Source organism: Camarhynchus parvulus, chromosome 10 (genome assembly GCF_901933205.1).
Source record: "Camarhynchus parvulus chromosome 10, STF_HiC, whole genome shotgun sequence".
In the NCBI taxonomy this organism is placed as follows: domain Eukaryota; kingdom Metazoa; phylum Chordata; class Aves; order Passeriformes; family Thraupidae; genus Camarhynchus; species Camarhynchus parvulus.
The window spans coordinates 1,699,153-1,714,947 of record NC_044580.1 but is presented as its reverse complement, the minus strand read 5'-3'; the positions used below and the strand labels follow the sequence as shown (position 1 = coordinate 1,714,947).

Here is a 15,795-nt window from a genome sequence, read left to right as displayed (position 1 = left end):
CTGAGCTGCTGCCACTGTGGGAGTGGCACAGGCTGGGCCCTTCTGGCATCACCTCAGTGCACCTTCCAGGGGGATGGAACCAGGACATTCCTCATCTGATTCAGCCCTGAGTCACTGGCACCGTGTGGGTCACACCAACAGCTGCCTGCCCTGCCCCTGCCCTGGCACAGGAGCCATCCCCAAGGTGCTCTAAGCACCTCCTCTCCTCCTTCTCTGTCTCTTCTCCTTCTCCTGGCCAACTTTTGGGCTGTCCTGGGAGCTGCACACCCTGTTTATGTTGTGCATTTCTCCAGCAGAGTGGTCTTCAGGCATGGACCAGGTTTGATCTTGAAGATGCTCCTTGGAAAAAAGCACAGTTGATCTGTTCTGATTTTAAGGGCATGAAAATCACCATGAAATTACCCAATCTCATTAAAGACAGTGGGGAACTGACCATCTGACAAAACCTGAGCCCTGTGAACCCCTGCAAAGCAATAAGCAGCAACAGATCTGGATGAAGCACCGTGATGTTCACTGCTGTTCAACCAACAACCGTGCACTAAAGCATCATAAACACACAAACCCAGCCTCTGCCTCACAGAGCTCCAGCTTGCAGCAATCACCCCTCACAGCTCACTTCCCAAGCATCACGCTCCTGCTCACGCATTTAGCTTTGACACAAAAAGAAAATCACCCCCTGGAACTGCAGCAGCCATCAGACAGAGCCCAGCACGGCTTTGCTTCATGGAACAGCTCCTGCCCGTGAAGGAATCTGTGCCCTGCACTGAGGATGTGACTGAGCTGTAATTAAGCACTGAATTGCTCACAGAAAACCTGCCCTGTTCGGCTGTAACCAACCACAACAGACACTGGAGCAATCAGCCCTGGCAGATTTTTCCTTCCTTTTTTTCTCCTTTATAAACCAGACCTCTCAACACCCACATACTTTCCAAGCAAATCCCATTCCTGTGGTGACATGAAGATCTCCAGCCATTGCCAGAGCCTCCAGTGGCACTGGCTTTGCTGGAACTGCCCAGACAGTTTCACCTTTAAAAAAAAAGTAGCATAAAACTGAAATAAAACATAAACACATCAAGTTCTATCACTGTGTCAGTGTTTACAGGGGTCAGAGGATGAGGGAAGAGACGAGGATCTGACTCCATGTTTCAGAAGGCTGATTTATTATTTTATGATATATATATTATATTATATTATATTATATTATATTATATTATATTATATTATATTATATTATATTATATTATATTATATTATATTATATTATATTATATTATATTATATTATATTATATTATATCTGTACTAAAAGAATAGAAGAAAGGATTTCATCAGAAGGCTAGCTAAGAATAGGAAGGAATGATAACAAAAGCTTGTGTCTTGGACAGTCTGAGCGAGCTGACTGTGATTGGCCATTAATTAGAAACAACCACCTGAGACCAATCACAGACCCACCTGTTGCATTGCACAGCAGCAGATAACCATTGGTTACATTTTGTTCCTGAGGCCTCTCAGCTTCTCAGGAGGAAAAACCCTAAGGAAAGGATTTTTCCTAAAAGATGTCTGTGACAAATCTCCAGCCACTCTGGCTCTGTGGGAGCTCAGCAGTGCTCCCGAACACCTCAGCATCAGCACCCAGCCAGCCAGACATCCTGCTCACTCCGTGCCTTTTCTGCTCAGCAAAGCAGAATAAATTTGGTGGGGATGGAGCCAGCAACAGCTCTGTGTCATCCTGCCCCCACATCCCCAGTTTGCAGCCTGTGCAGGCTCATCCCCATCCCACTGTGGCAGGAGAGGTGCTGCTGCAAGGCAGGAGGGAGCTGGCATGGGAGGTGGCACAGGAGCTGGTGGGTGTTAGAGCTGTGATGGGTTGACTGCCAAATTATTCTTTGCCTATTGGAGCCAACCCCCCATTTCACAACTGCAGGAAACAGAGCCACATCCCCAGCTGCACAGAGCTGAGAGCAGGGCTGCAGAGATGAATTCCCAAATGGCACATGGCAGCCCCTGCTTTAGGGCCATTGTTCCTGTTCTTCGAGTGCCTGCAGAGCCTGGAGAGAAGCCTCTGAAGCTGGGATGCAGTGGGAGCTCCCATCACCCCTCACCCCAATCACCCTGCATTTTTTAAGCACTTGTTTGTCACTGTGATATTTTCTGAAAAATCCCTTCGCCAGGATTTTTCTCCTGAGAAATTGAGAAGCCTCAGAAAAGAAATGTAAACAATAATTATCTGATTGCTTTGGGATATAGTCTGGAGGTTGCTTACCAACAGGTGCATCTTGGATTGGTTCCATGTGAATTGTTTTGACTTCATGACCAATCCCAGTCCAGCTGTGTCAAGACTCTGGTCAGTCATAGGTTTTTATTATTCACTCTTTTCTACCCTTCTGATGTATCCTTTCTCTTTCTTTAGTATAGTTTTAGTATATTATTTCTTTTAATATAATATAAGATCATAAAATAATAAATGAGGCTTCTGAGAACACAAATTCTCATCTCTCACCTCATCCTAAGGACCTCACACCACCACACTTGTTCAATTCCTTCACACAGCACCAGGTGAGAGCAGGGCACACCCTCCTGCAAGAGCTCACACTGTGTCCCCCAGCCCAGGGACTCCTGACACCAGCTGCCACCCTCTGGACAGATCCTGCCAAAGAACTGCAGGCTCAGCACTTGGAGAGCTAAACCTTTGTGTTTCAGCCTTTTTTTTTTAATTTGTTAAATTAGCTCAGTGACAGGAATAAACTGCTTTCACACACTCAGAATTTTGGAGAAGGTCTGAAAGGGAGAGGACTTGGAGAGCAGCAGCACTCCCAGTGAGTGTTCATGGGGAGGTGTGGGTTAGCAGCTTTCAGACAAGCTCAACTCAGCGTTTTGTGTGTAAAACTCATTTATGCACAAAAGCTGATTAGGCTCAAGGCAAAGCAGGGCCAGACTGGGGCTCCACACGAGCTGCAGAGGCAGAAAAGCCTCAGGAAGGTGCTCTGTAGTGAAAGCAGCTCTCAGAGATTCTCTGCTCTCCCAGAGCTGCCTGGGCTTGACTGACAGAACATCCCATCCTTAACTCAAGAATTTTCCTCTCAAGGGCTCTAACACTGGGGGCAAGAGATACAGATTTTATTACCATTTTTATGATGAAGTTTTGATTACTCAGAGCTGCAGGCTCAAGGCTCAGTGCTGGGGGTTGGAGCTGTTTGTAGACTCTTTGCAATGCCCTACAGGTGATGTTTGCTTTATCCTACATAGGGAACAAAGCAGCTGGTAACATCAAAACCAGCAAAATGGCACAATTCACCTCCAGAGATGGGAGAGGCCTGACAAACACAAAGAGAGACGTGTGCAGGAAACTGCAAAAAGCCATAAACACCCCATTGGGTTTTGTCCTTGCTTTTCCTGACTGCTTTTGCTTCACACAACCTGTGTGAGTGGCTGCAGGGACCATCTGCAATGATTCCTGTTGCTCTGGAATCCTGGAGCAGTCATGGAGAAGAGCTGATCAACTGCAGCATCACTGCCTTGCACCTCCTCCCTGGGCTCCTTCTGACAACACCTCCACCAGCAGGACCACAAGGCTGAATGAGAAGCTCAGAAAAAGCAGTGGTGACAAGTGGGTTTTTTATTTCAGACCCCAGTGGGTTTTTTATTTCAGACCCAGGGCAGTCTGTAGCTTTCAGGTGAGCTGTGAGACGTGGCCAGCTCACAGGACACCTGAAACCCTTTTCCAAAACAATTTTTGGAAATTGCAATTTTCAATAAATTGCAATAAAATTGCAATTTAAATTTGCAATTTTCAATGAATTGCAATTTTCAATTTGCAATAAAAATTAAGCAATTTTTATTATTGCATCCTGCTAAATCATCCCTGTCAAAGAGCTGTGGGTATTTCCCATCTCAATCCTTCTGTTACCTAGTGCCACAATGCACAAAGTAATCCTTTGGCATCTTCTACACTTGCAGTGTTTAGGCAGATTATTTCAGTGTGATTTAGAGAAACACAGAAATATTGAATGATCTATAGCTCAGGACAGATTATTCCCCAAAAAGAGGTGAGAGGAGCAGCTGCTACTGCTCTGTGGAGAGAGAACAAGTTCGATGGTGGCTCTGGGAGTGAGTGTGTAACAGCACAGCCCAGGTATCCCCCAAAACCTGGGCAAAGAGGCTGCTCTCATCAGGGCAATAACAAAAAACGTGGCAAGAGGCAAAATCTTTATTCCAGTTCTGAATTGGAAAAAAACTGTCATGGCCACAAGTCACCAGTGGACAGTTCAGTGAGCACAAGGGAGGGGGCGCCTGGCCCGGCCAGGCACACACTGAGCACACGATCCCAGAGGCACTTGGAGAGGAAGCTCAGCTTCAAAGTACAAGCACTAAACACTTTGGCTCAAATTTTTAATATAAAAATTCACTAAAAAGGCTAAAATGTGACAAACCATTGGAAATACTGTGACAAACATTCGCCCTTGAGCAGTAAAAACCAAAACAAACCCAAACTGGCACGAAGCTTTGAAATGCATGCTTTCTTCTTTCTCCTGGTACACTGGACCATCAGCTACTTTAAAGGTTCATCTAGAAAATTCCATGGCACCTTCATCTCGTAGTTCAGTGCAAGGGACTACTCTCGATGGACCAGCACAAATAAACCCAGTAAAAAGAGGACTGCATACTGGAAGAGAGAGCAGAGGAGACACAGGAGTGCACACTGACATCTACAGCAGCAAACATGCAGGGCACGGGGCTCTGCCTGTGCTCTCAGGAAGGGATTATAGCTGGGGTGGGAAAAGCAGGCAGGAAATAGAGGAGCTCTTACCTTAAATTTTGGATAATCGTTCATTAAGATAGTCACTATTCCAATGTAGGGCACAAATCTACAAGAATAAAGGTTTTTTTTAAAACAAACACTGTTCCAGGGTGCAGAGGGAGAGTCACTCAAGCATCCTGAGGGCTGTAATCAAGGGGCTGGTGACTTCTTCCTCCCTGTGGCAGTGGGTGACAACCAGCCCAGAGGGTGTTCCAGCCTATGCCTGGTTCAGATTCCACTTGCCTGCAAACACTGAGCCTTCCCAGGACAAATGTGATGACAATTCTGATCAAGTCTGAGCCCACCTACCCTTACATCTGTGCCCATCCAGCACCAACACCTCAGGACACAGCTCACACCTCAATGCCTTTGCTTAAGGCAAACTAAGAACTGAACTCTCCACACTCTCAGGCAGGTTACAAAACCCAGCAAAGGAGGATTTACCAGATGGAGACAGCACTGTGAAAAACTCCATTATTTTCAACTCCACTCACCCTCTTGCTCGTCCTACTACATCCTTCTTCTCCAGCCAGTGCTGCCCCTGCTTGTAGAGCCCTCTATCATCCACAGCATTGTTGTCTCCCTTTGTCAGAAATTTGATGTCTCCATTTTGCCTGGAAAAGACAAGACAGCCAGGTAAGGCAGGACAGAAAGTTGTTAAAAGCTGCTCTACAACAAGCATGGAGAGACCAACACAAGGGCACTAGAAGCATCCATGTCCTACAATTCAAGGAGGATGAAAGAGGGAAACTATCAAATGCAGCAGAAAGCAGATGGTCTGGAAAAAAACTGCCATGGGAAGAATGAATTCTGGCCCCAGCAAAGCTTTCCAGCAGAATTTCAGAAGTTTCTAGTGCAGGGACAGATATTGCCTCTTGGCTTTTGACCCATCTTGTGTTGATGCTTCTCTTGCTTCACACAAATGTTGGATTCTGGTCTCCCTACTACAACACAAAAGGAGAAACTGGGATTGAAGCACACAGCTCTACTCAGCAGTGGGCACAAGCAAACTGGAACTTAGAACTGATTAGGAAAGGGGGACAGAAAAACCCAAATAATACCACGATGACACTGCATGAACTCACAATGTGCCTACACCTGGAATGCTCTGGGCACTGCTGAGCTCCCCAGATCCTTTTCTGCAATGGAGAGAAGAACTGGCAAAGGTTGAGAAATTATTAACAAGGTCTGAAACCACTTCCATACAAGAAACTACAGACCAGGATCCTCCAGCCTGGAAAAGACAGAACTGATGGGACAGATATGACACAGTCCACCAGAAATGGCAGCAACAATCAAATAGCTTTTCTCTTCCAATGCAAGAGCCAGGGTACCAAAAGGAGCTCAGAAGTGATGGGTTAAAGCCAGGCAGAGAAGGTGCTATGCAGAAATATCCACAGTGCAAACTAAACCACGTCTCTCTGCAAAGGTATTTTGGTTGGCAAAAGTTGTATTGGCTGAAAAATTGACCCAATATTCCATGTAAAAGAGGAAATTAGGCTGTTCATAAAGAACTAGGACTTTGTGCTTGAAACTGTAACCTGCAGAAAGCAGGGAAATTATCATTACATGCTCTATCTAGTCTTTAATTAGTCCTGAGATGAATTAGCTTGCCAGAAATGGGATTGTGGAACAGATGAATCTTTGCTTTGACCAGGAAAAAGGTTTATAGATTCTTCCCCAGCCATTCTTGTTCAGATGCTGGACAGGAGCACCCTCAGTGCTTGAATCTCAGCTCCCCCAGAAATGACAGATGGAATGCAAACAGGAAAGCAGGCAGTTCTGTGGAGCTCAGGCTGTTTTCACCATGCATGAACACCAACAGGTTCCTTGACACGAGAAGTTTGGAAAGGAAAAAGGGAAAAAACCCACATCTCTTTCTCCAAAGCACATCTGGCTTGTTGTGTGGGAACAACAAACACTGTCTGGGAAAAGATAAAGATCCTCAGAGGTGCAGATAATGTAGTTTAGCTCTGAGGAGTGATGGTGTGGGAGTGCAGCACCGTATTGAGCAGTCAAGGCTCTGCCACGACGCAGCATGAGAAGCCCATGGTGCAATCCTCTGCTCTCTGAGGTGAGTGACCCTGCTCCAAAACCACTAAGTAAATTTGGAATGCAGACTCTGTGTTAGTAATAAAGAATGAATTCAATTTTGGGCTGAAACAAGAAGAAAAGGCCAGCAAATAACAGACATTTTCTCACGGACACAATATTGATGTGAACTGGGGCCTGAGTTGCCCCAAAATCATAGAGAACACTGTTTCTGTCTTCCTGCATTTTGACACTCCTGTCAGCTTCTGCAGAGACTTTTCACTTCCAAACTGGCACCAGAAAATTATTCTTTAAGTAGTGAAAGAAGCAACTGACACCCAAATCCTGCCTTCAGCTCCCAGGTTCAGGTTGCAATATGGATTTTTCAGTTTATCTCTCCTAATACAAAGATTAGGTTTGTGTTTTGTTGTTTCAGTTAAATAAAACCTAAAATACTGCAGAATGGTTTCACACTTCTAGGATTGGCACTATGGCCCTGTTACATTTAAACCAAAAATAGTGCTTGATACCCTGATATCTAGAGATAGAGCCACACAAAAAAAGAAGGGTGGGCAACATCCAGAGAGAAAATGCTGCACAGAAGAGGGGAGGAGGAAAACTGCATTTCACTTCAAAGAGTTCCCACAACATCACAAATTCTTGTGCAACATCAGATGTCAAATTCAGCCCATAAACTGAAGTTATTTTTAAATCAGTGGTATCAAAGAACAGCCCTCTGCAAACTGACACTGTTCAAAGTTCTGGGTACAGAATAAATCCGAACAGCAGAGAATGTGCTTTGCCTGCTGGGAGAGGCCTTGTTTCATTGCCTCAGAGCCAGGATTGCAGCTGGGTATTTACATGCACAAGGCTGGTCATCCTTCAGCTGGAGCACACAACTGGTCTGGATATTCCAACAGCTTTGGGAAAGGGATCCTCTCCATCCCATCAACACCTCAACCAGAGGAATCCTCAGATGCCACCTGGCTCAGCTCCAGCTCCCCCAGAAAACATTCACTCAGCAGAAGCAGATGCTGGGACCCCAGCCAGCTGCTGCCTCCCAGAGATGCCTTGAAGAATCAGGGATTCAGTTCTAGATTCAGTTTTCACTCAAACAACTCACACAGCTGGCTCATATCCTCACAGACTGGCCTGGAGAGGCCACAGCTCCATGCAGCAAAGCAGGAAAGCTCATGACTGCAGTGGAAGCCTTGGCTGCAAAGCTAAGCCCTGATGAGCCATGAAACCAATGCCTGTTCCATTCCTTCAGACACACAACCTCCCCAGTGCTGAGAGTGAACAGCACACAAGGACTCTGAGGACAACAACACAACCTTCTAGAGAGATGAAAGGCCCTGAGTGTGCATGACAGCAAACACCAGGACAGAGAGACAAGCTCAAAAGTAACACACACTACACACAAAACACCTTCTGCCACCAAGACTCACTTCACACACAAACACAGCCATGCTCCAGCAGACAGCACAGCAGCTCAGGACAGAGAGGATGGCACAGGAGACAGGCAGTGGTGTCACTTCCAGTGCCTAAAGGGGCTTCAAGAGAGATGGACAGGGACTGCAAACAAGGGCCCTGAAGTAACAGGGGCAATGGCTTCTCACTGCCAGGGTTAGATGGGATAAAATAATTACATTTGTCCCTGTGAGGGTGGGCAGGCCCTGGCACAGGGTGCCCAGAGAAGCTGTGGCTGCCCCTGGATCCCTGGCAGTGTCCAAGGCCAGCTTGGATGGGGCTTGGAGCACCCTGGGATAGTGGAAGATCTATTCCACCCATGGCACAGGGTGGAATGAGACTGGCTTTAAGGTCCCTTCCAACCCTAACAATTCCATGATTCTACAGTTTGGAGTGCCCAGGGCACTGGCACAGCTTGTGCCTTCTGCTGGGTGATCTTTACAAGTAAACAGAGCAGGACAGATTTTGTCTGTCTGAAACTCCTGTGTCACTTCCTACAGCACCTGCATTTCCATGACTGACATCCCCCCTCCTTTTTTACCCATGAAGAGCACCAGATAGGGAAAGAGCAGCAGCAGAACCCCCAGACCCTTCACATACTTCTCATGGATTTTCAGGACACGATGGACTATGGGAATTTCCCTCCCCTCTATCCTGAAGACAACGATTTCTCCCACTCTGATGGGATCTTCAATTCGGTTGGTGAGGAACAGCAGATCTCCTCTGTGGAAAGCAGGCTCCATACTCCCACTGAAAAAGAGGGGAGGAACAACTGAACAACATTTAAACACTCAGCACCAGGTCTTCATGGCCCTTTAAGAAATATCTCACAAGAACCTCCTGAGAAAGAGAAGCTGTGGATACCCCATTCCTGGAAGTGCTCAAGACCACGCTGAAACCTTGATGAAGAGCTTCTGAGAAAACCACCCTGGAGACTGGGCAACTGTGTAACCTCTACTGCAATCAGGTTTTCAATCATCATCCTGCCACCAGTTTGGGTTTGTCGGGAAAAGAGCATTGCCAGAACCTGGTGTTACAAGCACATGCAAAGGGAAAAGCTTTTTTAATAAGCAAAAAGCTGATGATGAACACTGCCTTTTGATTTCTGAGCTCACCATTGGCAGGGCAATGCTGGCAGCTTTGTAATGATGGGGAGCTTTTTTTAATTGAATTTATTTTTTAGAGATAGATTATCCTCAGAAACAAAGCACTGAAAGCATTCCCATCTGAAACAGACAAAGGGACTTGCCAAAAAATTTGTTACAATGATTCATTGCTCTGCTTAATTATCTCATTTCAGGCACCACGACTCAAGTTATTTTTCTTCTGTCTTGTAAATGGCAATTGTTACCAACTACTTATCCTTCCTAATTCCACATAAATAATGCAGAACAGAACAATGAACTTTAAGTACCGCGTGTGTTTGTGTTTTATCTTCACAGAGCACACCAGATGCAGTTGAGAGCAGCAGATCCATCACTGCAGAGGGGATGTGACCTCACCACCCCTGTCTTACTCACTGGGAGGAGCAGGGGGAAACATCTGCCCTGCACCTACCTCATCTGCCCTGCACCCCCTCATCAGGAGGGGGTTTTGGTAAGCAGCACTTGGTCATGGCATTACAGCACTTCTACATCATGAACATTGACACAGAAACACAAGAAAAGGGCAGTGTGGCCACAGGGCAGGAGCAACATCCATGCACAGGGCAGGGGCAACATCCATGCACAGGGCAGGGGCAATATCCATGCACAGGGCAGGGGCAATATCCATGCACAGGGCAGGGGCAATATCCATGCACAGGGCAGGGGCAATATCCATGCACAGGGCAGGGGCAATATCCATGCACAGGGCCCAGGGCAATATCCATGCACAGGGCCCAGGCAATATCCATGCACAGGGCAGGGGCAACATCCATGCACAGGGCCCAGGCAATATCCATGCACAGGGCCCAGGCAATATCCATGCACAGGGCAGGGGCAATAGCCATGCACAGGGCAGGGGCAACATCCATGCACAGGGCCCAGGGAATATCCATGCACAGGACAGGCGCAACATCCATGCACAGGGCCCAGGCAATATCCATGCACAGGACAGGGGCAATATCCATGCACAGGGCCCAGGCAATATCCATGCACAGGGCCCGGGCAATATCCATGCACAGGGCCCAAGCAATATCCATGCACAGGGCAGGGGCAATATCCATGCACAGGACAGGGCCAATATCCATGCACAGGACAGGGCCAATATCCATGCACAGGACAGGGCCAATATCCATGCCAGCACCAATGGCAGCCCAGGGAATCTGTCCCAGGCAGCAGGAAGGTGGGATAACACTGGTGGTACCCACTGCAGGACACTACTCTAAGGACAATGTGTGACACCCAAAACTTACAGACACAGAGTGACAAATCTTTAGCCCAGGACCACCTCTGTAATGGACAGTCGCTGAACCATCGCAGATGGGCTGGAAGGGACCTTAAAGATCATCCCGTTCCACCCCTGCCATGGGCAGGGACACCTCCCATTATCCCAGGGTGCTCCAAGCACTGTCAAACCTGGCCTGGGACACTTCCAGGGATTGGGCAGCCACAGCTGCTCTGGGCACCCTGTGCCAGGGCCTCACCAGCCTCACAGGGAAGGATTTCTCCACCCTGACCCCTCTAACCCTGCCCTCTGGCAGGGCTGTCCCTGTCACACCCGCTGTCCCGGGTATAAAGTCCCTCTCCCTCTCTCTTACCAGCCGGCTGGCAGAGCCAGGTGAGATGCTCTTTCTACCCGCTCCCTCCTCCCTCGCTATTCCTGAGCCTGGATCCCTGAGGAGCTCCTGGCCCGCTGGGGCTGTGGCTGAGCCCTCCCTGTGGGGATCCCCCCGCTGTGGGGGGCCCGGTGAAACCCGCTGGGTTTAATCCCCCGCACGCCGGCACTGACCTCAGCACCACCACGATGGGGCTCTCGCTGCCCGTCACCACCATGAGCCCCTTCCAGATCATGAGGGCGGAGGACACGATCATGCCGAAGTTGAGCACCTGGTAGTACAGCTGGGGAGCGAGGGGCGGGTCAGGCCCCGCCGCCCGCGCACCGCGAGGCGCACCGGCCCCGCCCGCCCGCCCTCCCGGCGCTCCCCCCCGGCCCCTCCGGCACCTGCCGCTTGTTCATGCGCCGCACATCGTCCAGAAAGTCCAGCGACAGCATCGCCGCCGCCACCGCCGCCGCCGCGCCCGCACGGCCCCGCTTCCGCTTCCGCCTGCCCGCACGTCACCGCCGCTTCCGCCGCGCGGGGCCCGGGACACCGGAGCGGGAACGGGAACGGGAACGGGGCCGCGCCTCAGCCGAGAGAGCCCCGCCACCCGGCAGCCGCAGCCAGCGCAGCACCCGCAGCCAACAACACACCTATCCAGCCAAACACCGCACCCACCCATGCCCCGCTCCATCACAAGCTGTACAACCCATGCCCAGGTCCATCCGTGCCTCTTCCAGTCACTCCCATCCAGGGGAACACACAGCGAACCAAACCCATAGCGAACCAAACAATCGAACCAAACCCACACAGAACCAAACCGACACAGAACCAAACACACACCGAACCAAACACACCAAACCAAACACATAGTGAACCAAACACAGCGAACCAAACCACATCGAACCAAACCCACACCGAACCAAACACACACAGAACCAAACCACACAGAACCAAACCCACACTGAACCAAACACACACTGAACCAAACACACAGCGAATCACACACACACAGAACCAAACACACAGCGAACCAAACAATCGAACCAAACCCACAGAGAACCAAACCCACATGAAACCAAACCCACATGGAACCAAACCCACATGGAATCAAACACACACAGAACCAAACACACACAGAACCAAACCCACATCGAACCAAACCCACATTGAACCAAACACACAGCGAATCAAACACACACAGATCCAAACAATCAAATCAAACCCACACTGAACCAAACCCCCATTCAACCAACACCCAACACCCCTTACACTCCACACCCCATCTGGCCAACATCTCATCCAACCCACACCCCCTACGACAGCCCTCCCCACCACCCCCCATCCTACAGACACCTCACATCCTACAGACACCTCACATCCTACAGACACCCCCATCCTACAGACACCCCCCCATCCTACAGACACCCCCCATCCAGCCTTTACTCATCCAACCAACACACCATTCAGCACCCAGACAGCTCCATATCCAAGCATCACGAGACCACATGGTGAGGAGCCCAAGCAAGGAGATAAATAGTTCTTAAATTATTTAAACATTGTCAGAGTAAACAATAACAAGCGGAGTTCTGGCTCAACAGAATGAAAAAAAAATAATGGTATAGAAGGTAATTGTATTACACAAAGCATGGGTGTGACAAGGAATGAGGGAGGAAAGAGAGAGTCAATGTGACTACATGGAAAGAAACATCTCCTAAAGGATGGGAGTGCCGAGCCACAGCAGCAGAGGAGCTGTGGAGATACTGATGGCTGCAGGATGGTGGCTCCCACTGTTCCAACACCTCTGTGAGCTGAGCTCTGCTCCTCTCCCCTCAAAATGAGCTGTCAGGGAGCCCTGGCACTGACGTATCGGGAGCTCTGGAATAGTTTCACTCCAGCTGACCCCACTGATGAGGGATTTATCCCCTTCTGGCGATGGTGCCAGGCTGAGCTCCCCACTGGGATGAGCCACTGGGCCTGGCAATGCCCAGCCCAGGATGGCTTCCACAGACACACGGCCAGCACGGCCCTCCTCAACACCCTACTCACCAAGGAGGACTGGGGCCACAAAATCCCCTTTCAAGGATGATTCAGGTCCAAGACATTTCATTAAACTGCGTTTTGGAAAAGATGGTTGTTATTTGGGCATAACTAAAGAATAACCAGCACAACTTCCAGCTCGAGCCCATCCCGTGTAACGCGGATCCCAGATCGGCCAGCACGGTCCTGACAAGCCTGTTTGGCTGAGCCAGCGTTATGAGTTAAAATGAGTAACACAAAGGCAGGATGGGGAGAGAAAAAAGAAGCCATAAATAGAAGGAGAAAGAAAGGGAGATTGGGAAGGCGAGGCTGGGGCTCTGGGCAGAGGCTGAGGTGGTGCACACTCAAAGGAGGAGAGCTCATCTTGAAGGAAACTGCAGCTGCAAAGTGCTCCTGGATCCTCAGGAGCTGGCCAAACCCCACTGAGGATTCTGGCCCTGCTTTCCCTTTTCACCTCTCTGGGCTGGCAGAGAGTTAGTGCTTAGGATGCAATGGCAGGGTTGTTTTTTTCTGTTTTAAATTTCCCTTACAAATAGGAGTTGCAACGTCCATCTCAAGAAATCAACTGAATATTTCAAAGATTTGCCCCATCCCCACCCTGTATTTTGAGTAGAAACCCCCCAACAAAAAAACCCCAATCAACCAAAAGGGCTTTTTTTTTTGCTTTTAAGTCTTAAGGGACTTTGAATGATTGTTCTGTGAGGTGCTGTTGGGGCCTTCTGCTCCACACGTCTGACTGTGCTCACAAAGAGCCGAGTCCCTTTTGCACTCTCTGTATTTGTTCTCCTCTTCCACCGTAGTGTTCAACTCGCCATTGTAGTCCTCGTGTCCATTCTTACCCATCTCTATTTGTAACTTCTGCCTTTCATCTCCCTCCTCCTCCTCCTCCTCCTCATCCTCCTCCTCCTCATCTTTGACTTTATGAACGATGAAGAGGTGTCTGTTGAGAGAGATGTGGGAGGTGTAGCAGAGGCCGCAGAACAAGCACTGGAAGGTGGAGCTGTCGCTCTTGTGCCGAGGGATGTGTTCCTGGAACTCAGTCTGGACGTCCGTGGCAAAGCCGCACTTTGCACATTTCCAAGGCGCTCTCAGTTTTTTGGCTGGCGGCGTGTCCGAACCCGCAGCGCTCTCTGCCTCACCCAGCTCATCCTGTGCCATCCTCTTTGGAGATTTTGCCTTTAAAAAATAAGATTAAAAAGTTACTTTACCATTTGAACCCATGGAAGATTAAGAGCTAAAATCCACACGCGAGTCTGGAGATGCCTGAGGGTGAAGTCATGCCTAGGGATTGCTGGGGCATTCCCTTCCCTCCCCACACCCAAACACCTCACCCAGTGCACAGGATTTCAGCTGCTGTGCTGTGATGTGAGATGGGAATGCTGGGAGAGGCTGGCTGGGCACAGACATGATGGGGAAATAGTTTAGTATCAAGGAATCGTGAAATTGTTTGGGTTGGAAGGGACTTTAAAGCTCATCCAGTTCCACCCCCTCATGGGCAGGGACATCTTCCACTATCCCAGGGTGCTCCAAGCTCTGTCCAGCCTGGCCTTGGACACTTCCAGGGATGGGGTAGCCATGACCTCTCTGGGTAAAAAATTTAGTTTGGTGTGGGAAGGAGGAGCCCACAGAAGAGGGACAGCTGAGGGACACAGCTGGGTCATTAGCCCAGACAACACTTCTCAGATTAAACTCTGAACATTCTCCCCTCCACTCAGATTTTGTCCTAGTGGCATCTCTCAGTAACTCATCCCCTCTGTCTTAAAATCTTGCAGCTTCTTCTCCCATGAGGATGACTCGCTTAAATATGTTCCTGCAGTGATATGCAAAATGTGTATTTTTAAAATAAATGGAGCAAAGAAGCCCAAGCAGCCAACCCTCCACTCCAATCCAAAACAAAAATCAGTAGAACAGTTACAGCTGCTATACAAAATTACACATTCCTACTTAAGAAAAATGCAGTTCTCATAGGTAATGGATCTAGCAAGTACTTTAAAACAGAAAATAAATCTTTTATAAGTAGCAGAAAAAATAAGGGAGAAAGAAGAAAAATGTGCCATATTCATGAACGGGGTGCCAGGGGAAAACAAGGGTAAAAACAAACTTAAATTACAAAATAGACTAAATAAATGCCAGAGAATATCTTGAGAAATGCAAGATGAAATGCATGTTGTCCTGGAGCTGGTGCAGCTCAGCTACACTGACACTGCTGACCGTGACCTGGCTGGATGGAATTGAGTGAGGGAAGGAGATCTGCCCCAAGGGTGGGAGGGTTTGAGTGGCACGAGGCCACAGCTCGACGTAACACCCCGAATGAACAGCTACTAGCCAAGTACATTTAATTGTACATTTAATTTTCCATGAAAATAGGGATCAGTTACTTCTGCTCTGTCTCTCTCTGGAGCTTTCACTTTGGCCATCTGGGATAAGTCTGGGTTTTTGATGCCGTGCATGAGGCTGATGTGGTTCTCCAGCATGAATGGCTGAGGAAATGTCTGATTTTCATCTGTGCAGTACCTTGGAAATAAAAAAAAAGGAAGACAATTTATTAGAGGATGTGCTCTTTGTATTGTGCCAAACCAAGAGGTGCAATTGGAGACAGACTCTGGTGAGTAATGTACCATCAGATTACTAAAACACACAGCAAACCATCGTTTTAATAATAAAACATTACCCTGAGAGAAATCTGGAACAGTTTGGAGTTTGCCACAGTGCTCATG

General features: G+C 48.5%; 2 protein-coding genes across 3 annotated transcripts in view; both read right to left on the bottom strand.

Annotated features, from left to right (window-relative positions):
* Nucleotides 1-4,189: 4,189 nt before the first annotated feature.
* SEC11A (SEC11 homolog A, signal peptidase complex subunit) lies at nucleotides 4,190-11,572 on the bottom strand. Of its 2 annotated transcripts, XM_030955021.1 has the most exons (6): nucleotides 11,443-11,572; nucleotides 11,230-11,339; nucleotides 8,899-9,048; nucleotides 5,292-5,411; nucleotides 4,807-4,864; nucleotides 4,190-4,662 (listed from the first exon to the last, which is right to left on the bottom strand). In XM_030955021.1, the coding sequence occupies exons 1-6, from the start codon at nucleotides 11,491-11,493 to the stop codon at nucleotides 4,612-4,614; spliced, it is 540 nt and encodes a 179-aa protein (XP_030810881.1). In that variant the 5' UTR covers nucleotides 11,494-11,572; the 3' UTR covers nucleotides 4,190-4,611. The 2 variants fall into 2 exon arrangements, with proteins under 2 accessions (XP_030810881.1, XP_030810880.1); XM_030955020.1 differs by having other exon boundaries at nucleotides 4,375-4,864; nucleotides 11,443-11,540.
* A 1,000-nt stretch (nucleotides 11,573-12,572) lies between these two features.
* Nucleotides 12,573-15,795, bottom strand: part of ZNF592 (zinc finger protein 592) — a 37,120-nt gene continuing 33,897 nt past the window's right edge. Inside the window, exons 8-9 of the mRNA XM_030955386.1 lie at nucleotides 15,457-15,592; nucleotides 12,573-14,254 (exon numbers count right to left, since the gene is read on the bottom strand). Coding sequence (XP_030811246.1) covers nucleotides 13,745-14,254; nucleotides 15,457-15,592 — 646 coding nt within the window. The 3' untranslated portion in view covers nucleotides 12,573-13,744. The remainder of the gene's footprint in view (nucleotides 14,255-15,456; nucleotides 15,593-15,795) is intronic.